At 41.1% G+C, this 21,057-nt stretch overlaps 1 protein-coding gene across 6 annotated transcripts in view; it reads left to right on the plus strand.

Annotated features, from left to right (window-relative positions):
• Positions 1-20,715, plus strand: part of dock6 (dedicator of cytokinesis 6) — a 209,529-nt gene extending 188,814 nt beyond the window's left edge. For all 6 annotated transcript variants that reach the window (XM_073069028.1, XM_073069029.1, XM_073069030.1 and 3 more), the window contains 5 exons: positions 2,452-2,688; positions 5,601-5,744; positions 13,528-13,634; positions 14,384-14,551; positions 16,942-20,715. In XM_073069028.1, the coding sequence (XP_072925129.1) occupies positions 2,452-2,688; positions 5,601-5,744; positions 13,528-13,634; positions 14,384-14,551; positions 16,942-16,984 (699 nt within the window). In that variant the 3' untranslated portion in view covers positions 16,985-20,715. The remainder of the gene's footprint in view (positions 1-2,451; positions 2,689-5,600; positions 5,745-13,527; positions 13,635-14,383; positions 14,552-16,941) is intronic.
• The last annotated feature ends 342 nt before the right edge of the window (positions 20,716-21,057 follow it).

The following is a 21,057-nucleotide window of genomic DNA, read 5'->3' on the forward strand; positions in this document are numbered from 1 at the left end:
GAGCAACTGGAGGAAACCGACACAGTCACGGGGAGAACAGGCAAGAATTGAATCCTAATTACTGGTGCTGTGAGGCATTGCACAAGCTATTATGCTGGAGACTACATTAAAGTTATTCAGTCTTATTTTATATTGCTCCTCTGGTGAAAATCCCCCTTTCTTGTCTCTTAAAGCCAATCAACAATTTAACAATATTAGACTGACATGCATTAAAGTTCCATTCCCTGAACTGGAGCTCCATTTTGGCAGTAGCTCTTTGTCATTCTGTCAATGCTAAGAGAGTTCATGTGTAACATTTATGATGCAGCTTATTTTTCCCTGTCACCTATATGTGAAGCTTGTATTGTTCCATACCTCAAAATTTCACAATTGCTCCAATATTCAGTAGAGGCTGAGTTAAAATTGTCAAGAATACTTAAAACTTTACAACTACATACATACAGAAAGGGAAGTTCATCCATTGTATGCCTAATGATACCATATACAATGAAGTGTGTGCTGAATACGGTATTTAAAAAGCCCTTTAGCAAGACGCCACAGTGTAACTGTTGTAGAGGGTTAAAAGGTGTGGAAGAAGGGCAGTGGTAGCAAGCTAAACAAAAATTTCTTTGAAGGCGAAGTTGGTTGGAAGTGGGTTATGGTGTTCAACAGGATTCTGTTCTGGGGCCACTGCTTTTCACTGTGTTAACCAGAGTTTACAAAAGTTGCAGTGTGTTGTTGCAAAAACTGAGGAGGATCACAGGTGAAGCACTTGTGTGCTCCACACCTCATGAAGAATATTAAGACAGTAGAAGGGGAAACACTGCAGAAGGGACATGACTAGAGGTAATTAGTGTGAGAATTTGATTACAGGAATAAGGAAACTAGACTGCAATTATAAACTGCCTTGACAAGGCCACAACTGGAGTACTGTGTGCAGTTTGGGTCTCCCTATGCAGGATTAATTGTCCTTACCATCGAGCAAATGTAGTGAAGGTTCACCAGACTGGGGCTAGGATGGCAGGTTTGTACACGAAGCGACGTTGAATAGAACTAGGCTTGTATTCTCTACGGATCAGAAGAACTGAAAACATTTTTGCAGCATCTCACAGGTTGGATATGGGAGAATGTTTTCTCTGGCTAAGGAATCAAGAAGCAAGAGTGAGATTAACATGGTAGTGTGTTTCAGACTAAGGTGAGGAGAAAATTTCTTAATTCAGCAGAAGAATCTGGGGAATTCTTCAACTCATAAGCCTGTGGAGGCTCTGTCATTGAGTTCATTAAGAACCAAGGTCATCATATTATTTTATATCAAGCAAATCAAGGGACATGCATTTAGTGCTACAGACTAGTGCCGAGAAGATCAACTGTGATATCGATAAATGACAGAGAAGATCTTGAAAGATGAATGACAGTAGGTCAGTGGGCATCATGCAGGAGTTGGGCCGAAGGGCCTGTTTCTATGTTATATTACTCTATGGATGGCCTCCTTCTTGTGAAGGAATAGATGGAACAAGGTAGTTGATGAGCTGAAATCGATAGATAATGAAATGCAGGTGACTTCGGAAACAGGAAAAGGACATTGAGAGACTGTGGCATTCGCTGCCAGAGCTACTAGCATGAACAGAGATTGGAAGTGGAAGAATGTGATGAGGGAACCTATGGTGATGCTCATCTGAAGCACGGACACAAATTGCTAAGCTTGATTCAGCTAGGTTTAAATTTTATAATTCCCTCATCTTCATCAGAATCAGGGATCAGGTTTATTATTATCAGTGACATAATTTATCAAATTTGTTGTTTTGCAGCAGCAGTTCTGTGCAATGCATAAAGATTTACTGTAAGTTAGGATAATAAATATGAAAAATAAATAATGCAAAAAGAGGCCAAAAGATGAGATAGTGTTCATGGTTCGTTCAGAAATCTGATGACAGAGTGGAAGAAGCTCCTGAAACTTTAAGTGTGTGCCTTAAGACTCCTGTATCTCTTCTCTGATGGTGGCAATGAGAAGAGGGCATGTCCTTGGATGGTGAGGGTCCTTAATGATGGTTGCTGCCTCCTTGAGGTATTGCTTATTGAAGATGTCCTTGATGGTGGGGAGGGTAGTGCCATTATGGAGCTGGCTAAGTTTGTAACCCTCTGCAGCTTTTTCCAATCCTGTGTGCCTCCATACCATTGGTGATGCAACCAGTCAGAATACTTTCCATGGTACATCTGTAGAAATTTGCTTGACTTTGGTGACACACCAAATCTCCTCAAACTTCTAATAAAATATATCCAGTTGTGTGCCACCTTTGCAATAACATCAATATGTTGGGCCCAGGATAGATCTTCAGAGATGTTGATGCCCAAAGATTTGAATCTGCTCACCCTTTCCACTGCAGAACCGCTGTGTTTTCCCTCTACTTCCCCTTCCTTCATTTTAACCTGTTAAATTTGTAAGCATTAGAAAGTGTCCATTTTTCTTTCCAGGCATACATACAAATCACATACGTTGAGCCATTCTTTGACACCTATGAAATGAAAGACCGCATCACGTACTTTGACAAGAATTATAACTTGCGCTGCTTCATGTACTGCACACCCTTCACATTGGATGGCCGTGCCCACGGAGACTTGCATGAGCAATACAAACGAAAGACGATTCTCACAACTTCACACGCCTTCCCCTACATCAAAACCAGGATCAATGTCATGAACAAGGAAGAGGTAAGAATCTTGTTTCAAGAAGGATTTCAGTCACAGCTCTGAATAGGTTTGCTGTGTTATCTCATCTTTGGCTTGGTAATCTTGTAAGGATCCTGAAGCATGTTATTTAATAATTGTAAGACGTTGTTGTGGCCTCTGTCGGTCGTGGTCGACCATGGGTACTGCACTTCTGGTAGTCACTGGTTTGTCGAGCAGTGTCGACTGTGGCCATCGAGGCCGATCCTGGAACGGTAGGCTCTGCCACAGTTGCTGCACGTGTAGGGTGTCATGGAATTGTTGTCCGCTGTGCTTTCCCTTTAGCTCTCTGCTCCTCAAACTGACTCAGGATCACTCTTTTGCCTTGCCCTAGGTGTTGCTGAAGAGTAAGACCAGGTTCTCAGTTATATCCAGTGATGTCATGTTATAATTCTAAAATTAGCAAGGTGAAACAAAATCTACATAAGCTAACAATGCATCTTCATTGAACATCAACCTACATATTGATGGCAGTTTTCTTAACTGTGTTTAGAAACTGCCTCTTCTGTTTTTTACATATTTGCTTACTGCCTATCCTTCATAACCCTTGGGAAGATGGTGTTGAAATACCTTTTTGAACTGTTGCAATCATTCTTAAAAAGGCAGCAACAATGGATCGTGAGTTCCAGAAATTAAAAATTGTACATCGACACATAGTGAAATGCATCATTTGTATCAATGACCAACACAGTCCAAGGATGTTTTGGGGGCAGCCCACAAGTGCTGCCATGCTTCCGGCACCAATAGAGCTTGTCCACAACTTACCCAAACCAATACGCCTTAGGTATGTGGGAGGAAACAGGAGCACATGGAGGAAACCCACATAGTCACAGGGAGAACGTACAAGTTCCTCACATACAGCTGCAGGAATTGAACCCAGATCGATGGCGCTAGCTGCTACATTACCGTACTTCTCCAATTGATCTCAGCAGCAGTGACAGATCTGCTATATATGAGACTTGAAGAGCGATTTCAGGAGGTGGCATTCCCGTGCATCTGCATGTCGTCCTTTTTCGTGGTTGGGATGTTCTATAGAGGTAATCAAGACTGGGAACTACTATGCATTTTGTAGATGGTACACATTGCAGCCAGTGATGGGAGGAATGAAAATGAGGAGGTGCCAAACAAGTCAACTTCTTAACCCCACCCGATTCAAAGCACATTTATTATCAAAAAATGTAGAAATTATACACTGTGAAATTTGTGTGCTTACAGGCAGCCACAAAGCAAGAAACCCAAATAACCCAATAAAAAAAACAAAAACCACTGCTCGGAAAAAGGGAGAGGGGGAAAAAAAACACATACACATCAAGTAAACAATAGAAGCAAGCCAACAGCATCGCGAACCAGACAGAGTCCCAGATCAGCTCCTGAGGCATCCAGAGCAGGCCCAAAGGCTGTCCCCAGTTTATCATTCCAGCAGGCAGAAACACTCAGCTCCTGGATCAGTTCACAACCTCTGCAGCTCAGAGAAAGGAATAAACATTCATGGGAGAGTGAGTGAAATCAGCCCGGCCCTAACCTGTGTACCTGACACTCTGCTTCCAGTCTATCTGGACCGATGTTTAAGTTTTACAAGCGCCGAGTAGTGTCACGTTCTAGGACCTGGATCCCGGAGCCCCAATACACTTGCGCTGCTCAGCCCAAAGCCATTTACAATCTCATCCAATTGAATTGGCACTTGGTGCGATCCAACCTCTCACCTGGGTTAGGTGGGCAAGCATCAAAACTCTTCTCCATCGACTTCTCTCCAAATCACTCACTTCATCTCTAACAGTGATTTGAACTCCATCTGCTACCCTGGCTCAAACATGTTTCTTGGGAACAACAGGAGCTGCACTCATTCAGACAAGTAGAGAGAGTTCCACTGCATTCCTGACCTATAGGGTGGCACAGGAGCATGGGTTTTCTCCGGGTTCTCCGGTTTCCTGCCACATTCCAAAGACAGACAGGTTAGGCTTGATGAGTTGTGGGCATGCTATGCTGACACCAATAGGAAAGTGACACTTGCGGGCTACCCCAACACACCCTTCGACTGTGTCAGTCATTGACGCAAATGATGCATTTCACTGTATTTTTTGATGTACCTGTAACAAGTAAAGCTAATCTCTACCTTGTAGGTAATGAAAAGGCTCTGGGACATCATGTGAAATACCTCAGGATATCCGTGCTCTTTACATGTCTAAGTCTCTGGTCAGTGGTGCAACTCAAGAACTAATGATGGGGTCTCACTGAGCATCACGATAGAGACCAAGGAATTGAAGTTGCAGGAATCCGGAGCAACACACAAAATGCTGAAGGAACTCATCAGGTCAAGCAGCATCTATAGAGGGAAATGGACAGTCAGCATTTCAGGTTGAGGCCCTTCATCTGGACTGAAAGATAGAGAGAAGATGAGTAGTATAAGAGATGGATAGAAAGGTGGCAAGAGACGGCAGGCAATAGGTGGATCCTGGGGAGGACAGGGATGCCTCCAGGTCTTACTCTGCTCCTATGACTTATGGATGGTGGCAGTAGGCAGGCTGAAAAGGGGAGAGTGGGAATAGCACCAGAAGCTAGGATATGATAAATGGAAGTGACAAAGGGATGAAGAGGTAACCAGTATCATTTCTGGAGGTCAGGCAGCACCTATGGGAAGGAATAGAGTCGACTTCCTGATGAAGGGTTTTAGCCCAAAACGACATCTCTTTATCCTTTCCATGGATGCTGCCTGACCTGCTGAGTTCCTCCAGCAATCTTGTGTGTGATACCTGTCAAGGTAAAGGGTTTCCAAACCCTGCACTTGAAGACTGAGGTTGTAATTGAGGATGCATGTATAAGACATGATTAAAGCACCTTTCCAGACAAAGGATGTGATAAATGTTCTTAAATTCCATGTACTTTTCTCTCATTTTCAGATTATATTAATTCCAATTGAAGTCGCGATCGAGGACATGCAAAAGAAGACCCAGGAGTTGGCTTTTGCCACGCACCAGGATCCGGCTGATGCAAAGATGTTGCAAATGGTCCTTCAGGGAAGTGTGGGAACTACAGTCAACCAGGTAAAGTGTCTGTGTCCATAATACCATAAAACATAAGAGCAGAATAAGGCCATTCGGCTATCAAGTCTGCTCTGCCATTCGATCATGGCTGATTTATTTTCCCTCTCAATCCCATTCTCCTGCCTTCTCCCAGTAACCCATGGCACCCTTACTCGTTAAGTACCTATCAACCTCCACTTTAAAGTGTCCTCCTTACATTTGAGTAAATTGTTTATATTCTTGCCTATTAAATGCAAATTCTTTCTGTTGGGCTAGACTGTTCTTTTTTCCCTTTTTTGGATAAAATTTGTGTGCTCATTAACTTCTGGCAGTTTCTGCAGTGTGGCTAACAGTAAGTGCTGGAGAGCATTTTTCAGTGGTGAGCAGATTTGTGTTTTCTTGGCACTGTAAACGTGCTGTAGGTACGACGTGCATGTAATGTGTTTTACATGGAAACTGCCAAGGAGCTGAAGGAAACTGCCCGTAGCTTAGCGGCATTTGTTACTCATGCACAGAGCAAAATTGACAATGGAGTAGTAGGATTAAATGTATTTATTGAATCACATTAATCTTCTGTATATGCTGGGCAACTTACAGTGCGTGAGCTACAAACTGGGCCCACCGAGATGAAAAACATGCACATTCAAAAACTCAAGCAAAAAGAAAGGGGTGCTCTGCATATGGGCAACCCAGTTGATTCACCATGTAATCATTCAACCGCATCCACATTTGCCACATTAATGCAGTCTCTTTCTCCTTTTCACAAGTTGTGAATGATCCTTGTAAACCAGTTACTCAACATACATGCCTGAATTCACATATGCCAGTCTCCAAATATACATCATCATGAACGTTTATTCATAAATAATTGCCATGAGCAAATATTATTCCTATGCACTTTCAGTGAGAGTTTATATCAGGTCCTACAGCAGTATAAATTAGAGATGACATCTGAGAATTGCTGAAATTCCTTAATTTAGAAGCTCCCTGCAGCCATGACCTGGCTGAGTTTGATTTGTGAATTTGATGTGAGTGGAAGATCATTTGTTTTTCTAACTCTGCTTCATACCATACGCTGGATAGCCATAAAAGTCAGTTGTAGGGATAGTGATAATATTTTTCATCTGATTATTATCAAACATATATTGAAACAAAAATATCACTAAAAGATGAGGACTGACTCAAGGACTTCTGGTTGATGGAAACATGACTGACACTGCCTAAACCACTCGTGGTGCTACTTTAAGCTACAAACTTTGTACATAAACTGGCTACAGAACAATTACTCTTTTACCTAGAAGTTTCTAACAATATGTGAAGTTTCATTATTATAATAATCTCAGCTCTGTATGTTTAATCCTCTTGTTTATCTGCTCCTACCTTCAAGATTCAAAAGATTAAAAGATTAGCTTTACTTACCAAACGTGTGATCATTGGTGGTAGTATCATCACTAGAGTTGAATACAATGTTCACCTAAGGGGTTATTCCCTTAATGTAGAATGCCTATGTGTCACTTTGTTTAACATGGAGAGGCTGATGTATGGGCAACCACCACACTGTCCTTGACAGATTGGGGTCAGGTTCCAGTGGCACGGCTTGCAGTGTTAACCTGAAATTATTAACCTGCTCAGTTGCCCCATGCACTTCGGGCGTAAGGTAGCCAGCTCCCAATTTGTCGGTTTACAAAGGTCATACTTATACCCAAAAACGGGGCACCACATTCGCAAATATGGTTACTGATTCAAATTCAACGATTGATTGGCTATCGCATAGTTAAGCACGCGAAATACTCGGAATGAGCATAGACGCAAGCGAAGTACTTGGAATAAGTATAGATGCAAGCAAAACACTCGAAATAGGTATATAGCTCAAAATACTTTGCCGAACACATTGTCTTGTAGTCGCAAGGTTCCTCTTCTTTGTGGTTGCCACATGCTGTCTGGCATCTTATTTTAGCTACCTCTTCCCTGTCCTCCTACACTTCCCCAATGACGTATCCTCTCCCTGGTCCTGTCTACATATTTTGCTACACTTACCCCTCGCCCACCCCTTCTACACGTACCCCTTACCCTCTTCATATTTTCAGCAAGATGACTTCACTGCTGCAGCCTTCCTCTGCCTTCACTGATTACGTTTTCTGCCAGCTCCACCATTGAGATCTTGTTTGAAACACCTTGATGTTACTGCCATGGGATCAAAGTTCAAAATAAATTTATTATCAAAGTACATGTATATCACCATATACAACCCTGAGATTCATGTTCCTGTGGGCATTCACAGTAAATATAAAGAAATGCCATGGAATCAGTAACAAACAATCAATGTGCGAAAAACAACAAAATATGTAAATACAAAAAAGCTAAATAATAATCATTCATAAATAACCAATAAATATTGAAATTGTGACATGGAGTCTTTAAAAGGGAGCCCATAGGTTGTGGCAACAGTTCAGTTTTGGGGTGAGTAAATGCCATGTATAAATTTGCTGATGATACAACCATTGTTGGTAGAATCTCAGATGGGAATGAAAGGGTGTACATGAATGAGATATACCAGCTAGTTGAGTGGTGTCGCAGCAACAATCTTGCACTCAGTTGTCAGTAAGACAAAAGAGCTGATTGTGGACTTCAGGAAGGGTAAGACGAGTAAACACAAACCAATCCTTAGAAAGGTCAGAGGTGGAGAGAGTGAGGTCAAGTTCCTAGGTGTTAATATCTCTGAGATATCTTCTAATATCTAACCTCACCCCAACATATCAATGCAGCTATAAAGAAGACAAGACAGCAGCTATATTTTATTAGGGCTTTGAAGAGATTCTGTTTGTCACCTAAAGCACTCAAACTACTATATATGTACTGTGGAGAGCATGCAGAGCATTATCTTGTATGGGGTGGGGTGCTACTGCACAGGACCAAAAGAAGCTGCAGAGAGTTGTAAAATTTGTCAGCTCCATCTTGGGTACTAGCCTCCATAGTATCCAAGACATCTTCAAGGAGCAGTGCCTCAGGAAGGAGATACAGAAGCCTGAAGGCGCACACTAGCAATTCAGGAACAGCTTCTTCCTCTCTGCCATACAATTCCTAAATGGACATTGAACCCATTTAAAAAAAAATATATATATACTACTTCTGTTTTTGCACAATTTTTACACTATGTAACATACATATACAGTGGCATGCAAAAGTTTGGGCACCCCTGGTCAAAATTTCTGTTACTGTGAATAATTAAGTGAGTAGAAGATGAATTGATCTCCAAAAATCATCAAGTTAAAGATGAAACATACGTTTCAACATTTTAAGCAAGATTAGTGTATTATTTTTGTTTTGTACAATTTTAGAGTGAAAAAAAGGAAAGGAGCACCATGCAAAAGTTTGGGCACCCCAAGAGATTTGAGCTCTCAGATAACTTTCACCAAGGTCTCAGACCTTAATTAGCTTGTTCGGGCTGTGGCTTGTTCATAGTCGTTGTTAGGAAAGGCCAGGTGATGCAAATTTCAAAGCTTTATAAATACCCTAACTCCTCAAACCTTGTCCCAACAATCAGCAGCCATGGGCTCCTCTAAGCAGCTGCCTAGCACTCTAAAAATTAAAATAAATGATGCCCACAAAGCAGGAGAAGGCTATAAGAAGATAGCAAAGCGTTTTCAGGTAGCCGTTTTCTCAGTTCATAATGTAATTAAGAAATGGCAGTTAACAGGAACGATGGAGGTCAAGTTGAGGTCTGGAAGACCAAGAAAACTTTCTGAGAGAACTGCTCATAGATTGCTAGAAAGGCAAATCAAAACCCCTGTTTGACTGCAAAAGACCTTCAGGAAAATTTAGCAGACTCTGGAGTGGTGGTGCACTGTTCTATTGTGCAGCGACACACAAATATGACCTTCATGGAAGAGTCATCAGAAGAAAACCTTTCCTGCGTCCTCACCTAAAAGTTCAGCGTCAGAAGTTTGCAAAGGAACATCTAAACAAGCCCAATGCATTTTGGAAACAAGTCCTGTAGACTGGTGAAGTTAAGATAGAACTTTTTGGCCACAATGAACAAAGGTATGTTTGGAGAAAAATGGGTGCAGAATTTCATGAAAAGAACACTTCTCCAACTATTAAACACGGGTGGATCGATCATGCTTTGGGCTTGTGTTGCAGCCAGTGGCATGGGGAACATTTCACTGGTAGAGGGAAGAATGAATTCAATTAAATACCAGCAAATTTTGGAAGCAAACATCACACCATCTGTAAAAAAAAAACTGAAGATGAAAAGAGGATGGCTTCTGCAACAGGATAATGATCCTAAACATTCCTCAAAATCCACAATGGCTACCTCAAGAGGTGCAAGCTGAAGGTTTTGCCATGGCCCTCACAGTCCCCTGACATAAACATTATCGAAAATCTGTGGATAGACCTCAAAAGAGCAGTGCATGCAAGACAACCCAAGAATCTCACAGAACTAGAAGCCTTTTGCAAGGAAGGATGGGTGAAAATCCCCCAAACAAGAATTAAAAGACTCTTAGCTGGCTACAGAAAGCGTTTACAAGCTGTGATACTTGCCAAAGGGGGTGTGACCATGCAGAGTGCCCAAACTTTTGCTTCAGGCCCTTTTCCATTTTGGTATTTTGAAACTGTAAAAGATGGAAATAAAAAAGTAATCTTGCTTAAAATATGAAAGAAATGTGTCATCTTTAATTTTATGCCTTTTGGAAATCAGGTCATCTTTTACTCACTTAGCTATTCACAGCAACAGAAATTTTGACCAGGGGTGCCCAAACTTTTGCATGCCACTGTATATATACTTACTGAAATTGATTTACTTTTTTTTTCTATATTATCGTGTATTGCATTGTACTGCTGCTATGTTAACAAATTTCACAACAAACCTGATTCTGAAGTTATCCCCTCTGGTTCATAAGCCTAATGGTTGAGGAGTTAAAAACTGTTACTGAACCTGGTGGTATTGTTCCTGTACCTCTTTCCTGATGGTAGCAGCGAGAAGAGAACATGGCCTGAGTGGTGGGGTCTGTGATGATGGATGCTGCTCTCCTGTGACATCCCTAGGGGCTTTACCCATGATGGATTGGGTTGTATCCACTAATTTTTGTAAGCTTTTCTATTCAGGGGCATTGCTACTTCCATACCAAGCCATGATTTAATCAGTCTATACAGTCTCCACTGTCACATCGATAGAAGTTTGTCAGAGCTTTAGATAACATGCCAAATATTTGCAAACTTCTAAGAAAGTAGAGATGCTGTGTGCTTTCTTTGTAATGCTACTTACATGCTAGACCCAGGACAGATCTTCTGAAATGATGATGCTGAAGAATTTTAAAGTTGCCGGCCCTCTCCATCTCTGATGTCCTAATGAGGACTGACTCATGGGCCTCTGGTTTCCTCCTCCTGAAGTCAATAATCAGTTTAAACAATAAGGTGATGATCCTCTGAGAAGATCGCATGTTCATCGAAACTTCAAAACGTACAATAAAATGTGTCATCTGTGTTAGTGACCAACACAGTCCAGGGATGTGCTGAGGGCAGCCCACAAGTATCTTTATACTGCCAATGCCCACAACTTGCCAATGTTAACCTGAATGTCTTTGGAATGTGGGTGAAAACCAAAGCACCCGGAGGAAACCCACATAGTCAAGGGGGAAACGTAGAAACTCCTTACAGACAGAGATGGGAATTGAAACCATGTCAATGGTACGGTAAAGTATTACGCATCAAGGGTCCAGGGTAATTCCTGCTGCCTGGCTGAGCCTTGCTGCTTTCTGCTGGCAAACTGAAGCTTGCGCTTTCTGTTTACACCTCTTGCCCCTGTTAATGTTCCTGTCACCTCTTTGTCCTAGACCCTACTTTTGGGCCTCCACCTCCCAAGGTATTGGGCAACCTGATTTACACAATCCTCCAGCTGTGCAATTAGAACCAACTGGGATATTGTCTCTATCATCCACTTCCGATGTATATTGGATTAGTTCTGCATCTGGGGCTTCTGGCCACGTGACAGGTTAAATGTTCTATGGGGGCAGCACGATACTGCAGCGGCTAGTGTAGCGCTGTGCCAGTGCCAGCGACCCAGGTTCAATTCTGCTGTCGGTAACAAGTTTGTACATTCTCCCCGTGACAATGTGGGTTTCCTCCTGGTGCTCTGGTTTCCTCCTACATTCCAAAGACCTATGGGAAAGTAGGTTAACTGGTCACATGGGTGTAATTGGGGAGGTACAGGCTTGTTGGGCCAAAAAGAACCTGTCACCTCTAAATAAAAATGAGTAAAATAAAATGTATGACTTTCTTGCCAAACTTGAGAATTATTATGTTATGAAATGTGTTGTTTTGTGTCAAGGCATAAATATCATTAAGTTACAAAAAGAAATAAGTAGTGTAAAAGAGGAATAGTGAGCTAGTGTTCATTCAGAAATCTGAGGGCAAATGGGAAGAAGCTGTTCCTAAAGCATTGGGTGTGGGTCTTCAGGCTCCTGAGCCTTATGTGTAACCTATGCGTTGAAGTACAACTTTTAATAGAACTGTTGGCCCTTAAAAGATTAAGCATGAATAATGATGTGTGCAGAGGATATCTCCAATAGTGGGAGAGTCTACAACTGAATGGCACAGCCTTAGAGTAGAAGGAGGTCCATTTCCTTAGACAGAGGCTGGTGAAGTCGAATTAGTAAGGACATCAAAGGTTATGGGGAGAAGGCAGGAGATTGATGTTGAGAGGTGAAAATAAGTCAGCCATAATTGAATGGCAGAGCAGACTCAATGGGCCAAATGGCCTAAATCTGCTCCTGTGTCTTATGGTTATGGTCTAAATCACATTGTGGAAGGAGGTACTGAGCATTCCAGAAACATTCCCGTCTGCTTCCTGTCCTCTGCTCAGTTGTTTAATCTCAAACTGGTCAATGGCAGCCCTTTTATAATTGACCTTGAAGATGGGGCAGGTAGGATTCAATAACATGGGAGGGAGGGTAAAGAGGGTTTCTGCTGCTATCCAGTGTAGATCATGGACGGGCACAGATTTGCACGTAGTGGTGATACCCTGGCAATCAGAACGTCTCACTTATACACTCAGTGGCCACTTTATTAGGTACTTGCGCTTTAATGCAAATATCTAATCACGTGACAACAACTCAATGCATAAAAGCGTGCAGGCAGGGTCAGGAAGTTCAGTTATTGTCCAGACCAAACATCAGAGTGGGGAAAAAATATGATCAAAGTGACATTGACCGTTAAATGATTGTTGGTGCCAGTCAGGGTGGTTTGACTTGTCTCAGAAACTGCTGATCTCCTGGGATTTTCACACACGACTGTCTCTAGAGTTTACAGAGAATAGTGCAAGTAACTAAAAACATGCAGTGAGCAGCAGTGCCTTGTTGTTGAGAGAGCTCAGAGGAGAATGGCCAGACTGGTTCAAGCTGACAGGAAGGCGACAGTAACTCAAATAACAACATGTTGCAACAGTGGTGTGCAGAAGAGCATCTCTGAATGTACAACATGTCAAACATTGAAGCAGATGAGCTACAGCAACAGAAGACTATAAGCATAAGCCACTTTTATCAGGTACAGATCACTGTTCTATGCTGCGGGAGCTGCTGGTATCCATGTGACCATTTTCAGTAAGAACTAGTGCTTTGTTAGGACAGTTGAGTAGAAATTGTGTATCTTAAGAGTTTACTTCCAACCTCTTATACCTCTTCACCTTTGAGTTACAGCATTGTTAAACCACTTCATGGTTAAAAAATAATGAACAATCCCTGTGATTGTAGAGTTGTAACAGATGTGTGATTGAAATAATGCTGGTTTTGCTTTGTAACTCTCACAGGGACCTTTGGAAGTGGCCCAAGTTTTCCTGGCAGACATTCCAGATGACCCCAAACTCTTCCGACATCACAACAAGCTGCGACTCTGCTTCAAAGACTTCATGAAACGGTACGTCAGACTCTTTGTGTCTAAGCTGTGCTGACTAGCTCTGCACTATTATTCATCTCGTAACTGTGAAAGCACCAGATGTAGCCCCTTTAAACTTAAACTCCTTGTAATATCAGCTGTCCTGTAGCAGATACGAGCTTCTCATGCTGCACAGTTATGACTCAGCATCTCATTGGTCAGTATTTTTTTTTTAGGAAAGTAGTGGCTGCCAGTTTGGTATTGGCCAGTATTATGTCAGTCTGAGGAACGATAGACCTCTATTTGACATAAGTAAAATGTAGACCACCATATCAAGAACACACCTGACAAGACCCACAGTAGCATTACGGTTAGTTCTGTCCTATTACAGCTCAGGGTATCAGAGATTAGAGTTCATTTCTGGTACTGTCTGTAAGGAGTTTGTACGTTCTCCCCATGACCGTGTGAGTTTCCTTTGGGTACTCTGGTTTCCTTCCACAGTCCAAAGACATATTGGTTAGTATGTTAATTTGTTTATTGCAAATTGCCCTGTGATTAGGCTAATGTTAAATAGATGGGTTGCTGGGCGGCACGGTGTGTTGGGCCTGTAGGACCTGTTCCTCTCTGTACCTCTAAATAAGTAACAAATAAAGAAGTGCAGGTCGAGAATCAAATTTTCCCAGTATCTTGCTGCAGCTAACATCAAACTGCACTTGCTGCCTTGAAAGTTAATTGCATAGTAATGAAGAGTTAAATATGAGTGTATTTCAATAAATAGTGTTTGCCTGTAGATGTGATGACGCCTTGCGCAAGAACAAGACCCTGATTGGAGCAGACCAGAAGGAATACCACAGAGAGCTGGAGCGTAACTATCACCGACTGAAAGAGTCACTGCAACCCATGATCAACAGGAAAATTCCCCAGCTGTACAAGACCCTTATTCCCAATACAAGTCACCGGTAAGGCATCTTCTCTGGAATAAGGGCAGGGCCTCATTGACTAAATTGAAATTCTGTTCTTATTCTGAAATTCCAGTTTCACTCAACCCATATGTCAATTTTGTAACCACACACTCTCTCCATGACTCTCAAGTACAGGTCAAATACTTAACTTTAAAATCCAGACTCCCTTTCCTCTTGTTCTCTACTCACTTGTTTTACTTCCTCCCCCATCCACAAATGTTTTAGTGATTCCTCCCCACTGTCACTTCTGCCTTCCTCCCGTTCAATGTGCACCCTCCTCCTCACAGTTCTGGGAAATGTTTTTTAAAATTCCTCTAGTTCTGAAAAACGACTCCCGTATTTCAAGACCCGTCGACTTGCCAAATTTACTTGCTCAATGTCCTCACCCCATATACTGCTCACTCCCACTCCTCACTTCAACATTACTCACAACTCCCACCCTCTCCCATCACTTCTCATTTGCTGACCTCCCCCCACTGCTCACCCACACCCCCATCCCTCCCCACACTCACTCACAGCCCTATCCTGCACTGCTCACAAAACCCCCAACCCTTCCTACACACTCCCCCTGTCTACTCACTCAATCCCCTCACTCCCTTACCCAATCATTTCACCCCCTTACCTGATATTCCCATTTCACCTAGCTTGCTTACATCCCATTGATCAACTACCATTGACCACTTTCTGAACCCTAAACTGTTAATTAACCCCATCCCACACATTACCCAACAGTTCACTCCACCCCTCTTCTCGAATGTAATCACAGACTACCAACCCCTCACTCTTCCTCAAATCTTTACCTCCCCTATAACCTGCTCCTTCCACCAAATGTACCCTGGCCTTTTCCTACTTTCTCGAGATCTCCATTGGCATCCTTTGTTCCTCTCTTGCCAGCTCCTCTTCCCCTCACACTGGCCCGTCTGTTCCCACCTTTGTTGGCTGCTGCTTCACAGAGAGCAGAATAATTTCACCACGGTCTTACTGATTGATGAAGAGACCTCAATAACTCTTCCTAACATTTCTTGTCTTTGTAAGATGTTCAGTATTTAGATTGTATCTTATTGTCAGATCACTTGAGCTGCTGTAGAAGTTCAATTCCTGGCATGTCTGTAAGTCTGTGACTGTGGGTTTCCGACAAGTGCTCTCCGGTTTTCTCCCACATTCCAAAGGTGTAGAAATTAATCAAAGTGAGTAAATTGTGGGCATGATATATTGATGCTGGATACATGGTGACACTTGTAAGCTGGCCCCCAGCTCATTTTCAGACTGTATTGAACCCTGCATCATTGGCACTGTAGAGCAATGCACTAACCACTACACTAACATGATTCTCAACTACAGTCAACTAGCGACACTGTCTTTGTTAAGTACTCTCTGACCTGGAATTTATCCCAAAAATGCTGACTTCTTTGCACTGTACAGGTGTTCAGGTAGTGCCCATACATTTGTAACTTGTCAGGTGCCCTGACACAAACAGTGAATTTCACTGTACGTTTCGATGTGCTTGTGACTGTTACAAACTGTAACAATTTAGAAACGAACCAGCAGCAATAGAGTTCACACTTTGGAGTCTGGTGTTGATGTTAAAACCACTATCTTTATTAGTATCTACTTATAATATAGCAACTTAACCAAGATAAACAAAATTTAACTGTGTTATGTGTGTGTAAATATAACTCCCAAACTATTGAGCTTGGGGGAACAAGGCTTAGAGTGTTGAGATGGTAAAGCATGAAAGTTCAGTTCATCCACGGAATAAATGATGGGAGAGAGATATTTGTAATCCAAGGTAAAACGTAGAGAGAAGGCAATTATGTCAAATGCCACAGGTTCCGTGATGGTAATTAATAAATATCATTGGTTGAAGATCCTCTGTCAAGCCATTCCAAATCCACACATGAATTACCACCAAAGTGATCTGTCTCAGGGATGTCATCTTCAAGGAGTTACCACATAACATACCTAGGCAAGGGTTAACTTCGAGTGGTCCCACGGGACTTTTCTAAATCCACTCCTATGGTTTATACGAAGTGAAAGCCACACATTCGATGTGCACTGGATGGATAATCAACCCACCCTTGTGGATATAGCAGAGTTCCAAATCCCCAGCTTCGACATGCTGAAGCTGCTACCTTTTCCAGGTTCGCTCTCTCTCTCTCTCTCTCTCTCTCTCTTCTTACTTCTGACTGTGACTGTCTGTGTCCTTGTTTTAAAGGTAAACAAGCTGCAAGTCAGTCAGTGAACAACATTATAGTCCTGCCTCACTGAAGAGCTCTTTTAAAGTGAGAGTCCACAGTAAACGAAACCTGCAAGTTTGTAACATGATGAATAAAGCTTATCTTTAATCATTTCCACAGCCCTTAACTTTTGCTTTTGTTTTATTTCAGTAATTCCTTCAGCAGATCAAGCTTACGTAAAGTGGAAATCTAAAGAACTGGTGGAGTCATTTTTTAAATTTGCTCTCAAAGATGAAGGAACTGGTATGAAGGATGAATGTGGAAGGATCAAGGCCAGAGGATACAGAGTTTCCTCTTTTTAAAGCCTCCTCTTCAGGGCCCATTCAATTTAAGGCAGTTGTCTACGGAATCCAGGCTGCTTATAACTGCTTCTTCACCTCCCTGATCCTGTCACAGGAGACTATTTTCAAAATTAGAATCATAGCTCTGTGTGAGTCTGACTGCTAGATTTGTGTGAGATTTTTTTCTGTGATCATGGCATCACTCCATGATATTTTAGTAACCAGGGTATTTAAAACAAAATTGTTCTAATGCCTTGTGTCTGCATCTAGAACCTGACATGGGCTGTTGTCTAATTTGATGTCCTTGTCTAATGCACTTGTGCCCTGTACAGTATTATATGGTGCACTCTCATACTAAAACCACCAAGAGCAACCATTAAGGTTTTACATATGGTAAGCTGTAAAGAGGTGGTTACTAATTTTTCAGAATTTTGTTTTCTTATCATGAATGTATCTTTTGAAATTCAGGAAGGATGCACTTTGGCACCGGTTTAAGATGACAGCATGATCCTTCAAATACCCTCCATCAATGCTTTTACAGAATCAAATACCAATAGCTTGAAAACCAACTGGACCACTCTGGTGCCAACCAATCACTGCCTTAAGTCATCCAATATCTGCTTATAATTTATTGCTGGATTACTTTTTCAATTATGCTTATATTTTGTGTATTAATAACCTTTTAAGAACCACTATCATTCCAAATGTTAATTCTTCTACAGTAATTATGAGTTGCAGAGGTTTAATGCAGCCCCTTAAAGAGTTATGTCATTATGGATATCTCCTAATGAAGAGGTTTATTTCCTTTCTGCTCATTTCTTGCACTACTTTACATAGAAGTTTATTTAGTGATGTAACAGTCACTCAGATAGCATAACTGTTAATATAGCACCAAGTGATATGAGAGAGTTTGACATTATCAATTCAGTCTTTCACTTTGCAACCCTAGTTGACACAAGAATCCAGAAGATCTGCCTGTTGAAAGGTAAATAGTGTCACCACTTGTCAGACCATCTGGTGAGAAGAGGTTGTGGTGACCAAGCTGCAGCTTCATTTAAAAGGAAAAGTTACTCCTGAAGGAAGATAGAAAATGTCTAGAGGTGTAAAAACATACCATAATAGTTGTCTGTGTTCTTTATGAACTTTGGTTTTATCTAAATTGTCACTTCAGAAAGGGAATGACCAAGTGCAGTGTTAGAGGGCTGATCAGCATAGTGATCTTATGCTTAATGTTTCTGACAAATAATTTTTATGAAAAGCTTGATGGTCTTAACAATAACAACTGTTAAATGTTAATTTCTGTTTTGGGGCTTAGCTGACAAAATAATGACTCTAAATAGAATATGAAACAACTATATACAATGAAAGCTGTACTGCAATAACATATCTACCTACCTAAGTCCTTGTAGAAGCATCTCTGCACAGACGTAAGTAATTCCAAACAAGTGCTAAACACAAGAGATTCTACAGATGCTGGAAATCCAAATCAACACACAAAACACTGGAAAAGCTCAGCAGGTCAGGTAGCTTTTATGGAGGAGATTAAACGGTCAACATTTCGGGCTGACATACTGAAGGGTTGCACGAAATGTCGACTATATATTCCCTACATTGATACTGCCTGACCTGAGTTCCTCCAGCATTTTGTGTTGCTCCAAGCAGATACATTACTCTTTATTAAATCCATTTTAAGTTTAACCCTTAATCCATTACCATATTTTATGACAAGCCCAATGTGAATCTTTATTCACATTGATCTAGCCTTTTATATCTGTAATTATCATTGTTAAAAGTGAACAAATTCCACTGCTCTCCTTTCTCCTCTTGACTTCAATGTTCGTTTAAAAAAAATAAGTCCTGACATAAGGTATATGCCCAGATTTTTACCTTTTACTCTTGCTTCTTCTAATCAGAATCAGGACAGAGGCAGTGCTGGGTAAACCCACCACCTTTCTGTTGAGTCCCGATTGCCTTTGTCTCTAAAGTACAACCTTTTGTTATTGCTGTCATGTGTGATTTGAAACCTAATCCTGCTGTGTCATTTCAAAAATAGGCAATTGTAATCTTTTTTCTTTTTTATATGATTTATTATTTATTCAGATTATTTAAAGATTTAATGGGATATTTTACACAGAGCATGATTATTTAAGATTGAGTGGGTAAAACACTAAAAATTCCAGTAGCCAAGGGTTTTATTTGGTTATTTGTTAGGCTGGGGCTCCCAAAGATTTTCCAGACATGTAGAGATGTACTTTCCATATCCAGCCTCCAAAAACAGGAAGGAAAGTCTATGTGTGCTGTGTTCACAATGACCAAGCAGTCAAGTTGATAGCGGTATTTTTGTTTGTACCTCTCCAGAACATCAGCAGAATTATCTTTTCTCTAGTGTACATTTCCACCGAGAGTGGTAGTGGTAGGACGATCACTGCTGATTCTGTTGTTCTACACGCATACATAGATGCATACCCTTATACGCAGGCACACACTCAGAAAATGTATGGCCTATATTAGAGTGCCACAAAATACTGGGGAGGAAGGATTTAGATCCATATCACATAAATCACAGCAGTACAGGATTATACAATAGCATTGTTCAGAGTGCACTGAGTTTAGGGCCAGTCCGTCATGCTGGTTAGACTTTGAAAGAGATAATCGAGAGGCTCTGAAAAGCTCGATTGTTTCGCATTTCTTTAATTGTGCAGCAAGTAGACACGGATCAGATAAACCATAATGATGGCCATATTGGTGTGTTTTAGAAAAGCTGGCAGTCCAGAAGTACAACTAGTATTCAGAAGAACAAGATCCATATTATAAATTTGTTTTTTAAAATTCTCTTTATATTAAACTTACTTGTACATAATAACGTAACAAAGTTGTCAGCAACACTATCACAAATGCAACATTGACTAATGCAACCACTGAAACTGTGGAATAAGAAAATTCAATGAATGCATTTACAGGTCGATGAACAAGAGTGATGTGCACAATATGGCATCGTTCACATAAGGCTCGTAAAGAAACCTTACACGGGGGGCATTATTCTAGACCAGGTAATAAATAGTGAAACCATTTCCCAGTCAACTTACATCTTTTTCTGTTTTAATTGGGATACAGGAGCATCCATTCATTACAGCATCTCTCAGTTGTACATACATATCTATTCACTGTATTATCAACCAGTCATGAGGAAGAAGAAAGCAGCCTTCCCACTGACAAAGACACTATAGCTGGACTGAGGATTTATCCTTAATATTCATGATTTATTTTTAATTGAATGAAAGTTGTTTATTGGACAGAACTCCTTGTTTACAGCAGATTGTTTTTATTCTGCACTGTTGGTAATGTGTTCGTGCCATGGAACACAAGCATTCTCAGTCAAAATGGAATGAACCTGTTGGCCATCTCCAAAGCACCAATCGCTGGGAGTTCTCGAGTTCTATGTGTTAACCAGCCTGCTTAACTTAGGCTTATTTGTTGACTCTGTTTTTCCTGGATTACCTTTGCACTTTTTGTTTGTTGTGGTAAAGGGTTTGGAATGGATTTGAAAGTGTGAAGGATGTCGTACCATGTCTTTGAAATGATTTTTGCCTTTTCAACTTGTAATAATCTATGTTGTCAATAAAAAGACCAACCAATTCTGTCACTCTTGATTTTTCCCATGCTTTACTGATCACTAAACTAATAATTCGCAGTCAAAAATATTGAATATTTCAGCTGCAAACAGTGATCGATGGCCCGTCTGCCAGGTCTCATCCCTGGAAATCACCCTGAAAAACAAGGCTGTCTGCATTCAGCTTACCCACACTACATAATGTCAGCTTTTCAATGCAAGCAGCAAGTTCCTGTTTCAGTATAACCAGAGTAAACTTTTAAAAAAAATAGAGATTTTTATCTTTGAAAGATTTTGCCCCAATTTCAGCATTTACTTTAAACATCTCTATGCAGTGTATTGTTCCTTGGGTTTGACATACACACACACACTATA

Source organism: Hemitrygon akajei, chromosome 16 (assembly GCF_048418815.1).
Source record: "Hemitrygon akajei chromosome 16, sHemAka1.3, whole genome shotgun sequence".
Classification (NCBI taxonomy): Eukaryota; Metazoa; Chordata; class Chondrichthyes; order Myliobatiformes; family Dasyatidae; genus Hemitrygon; species Hemitrygon akajei.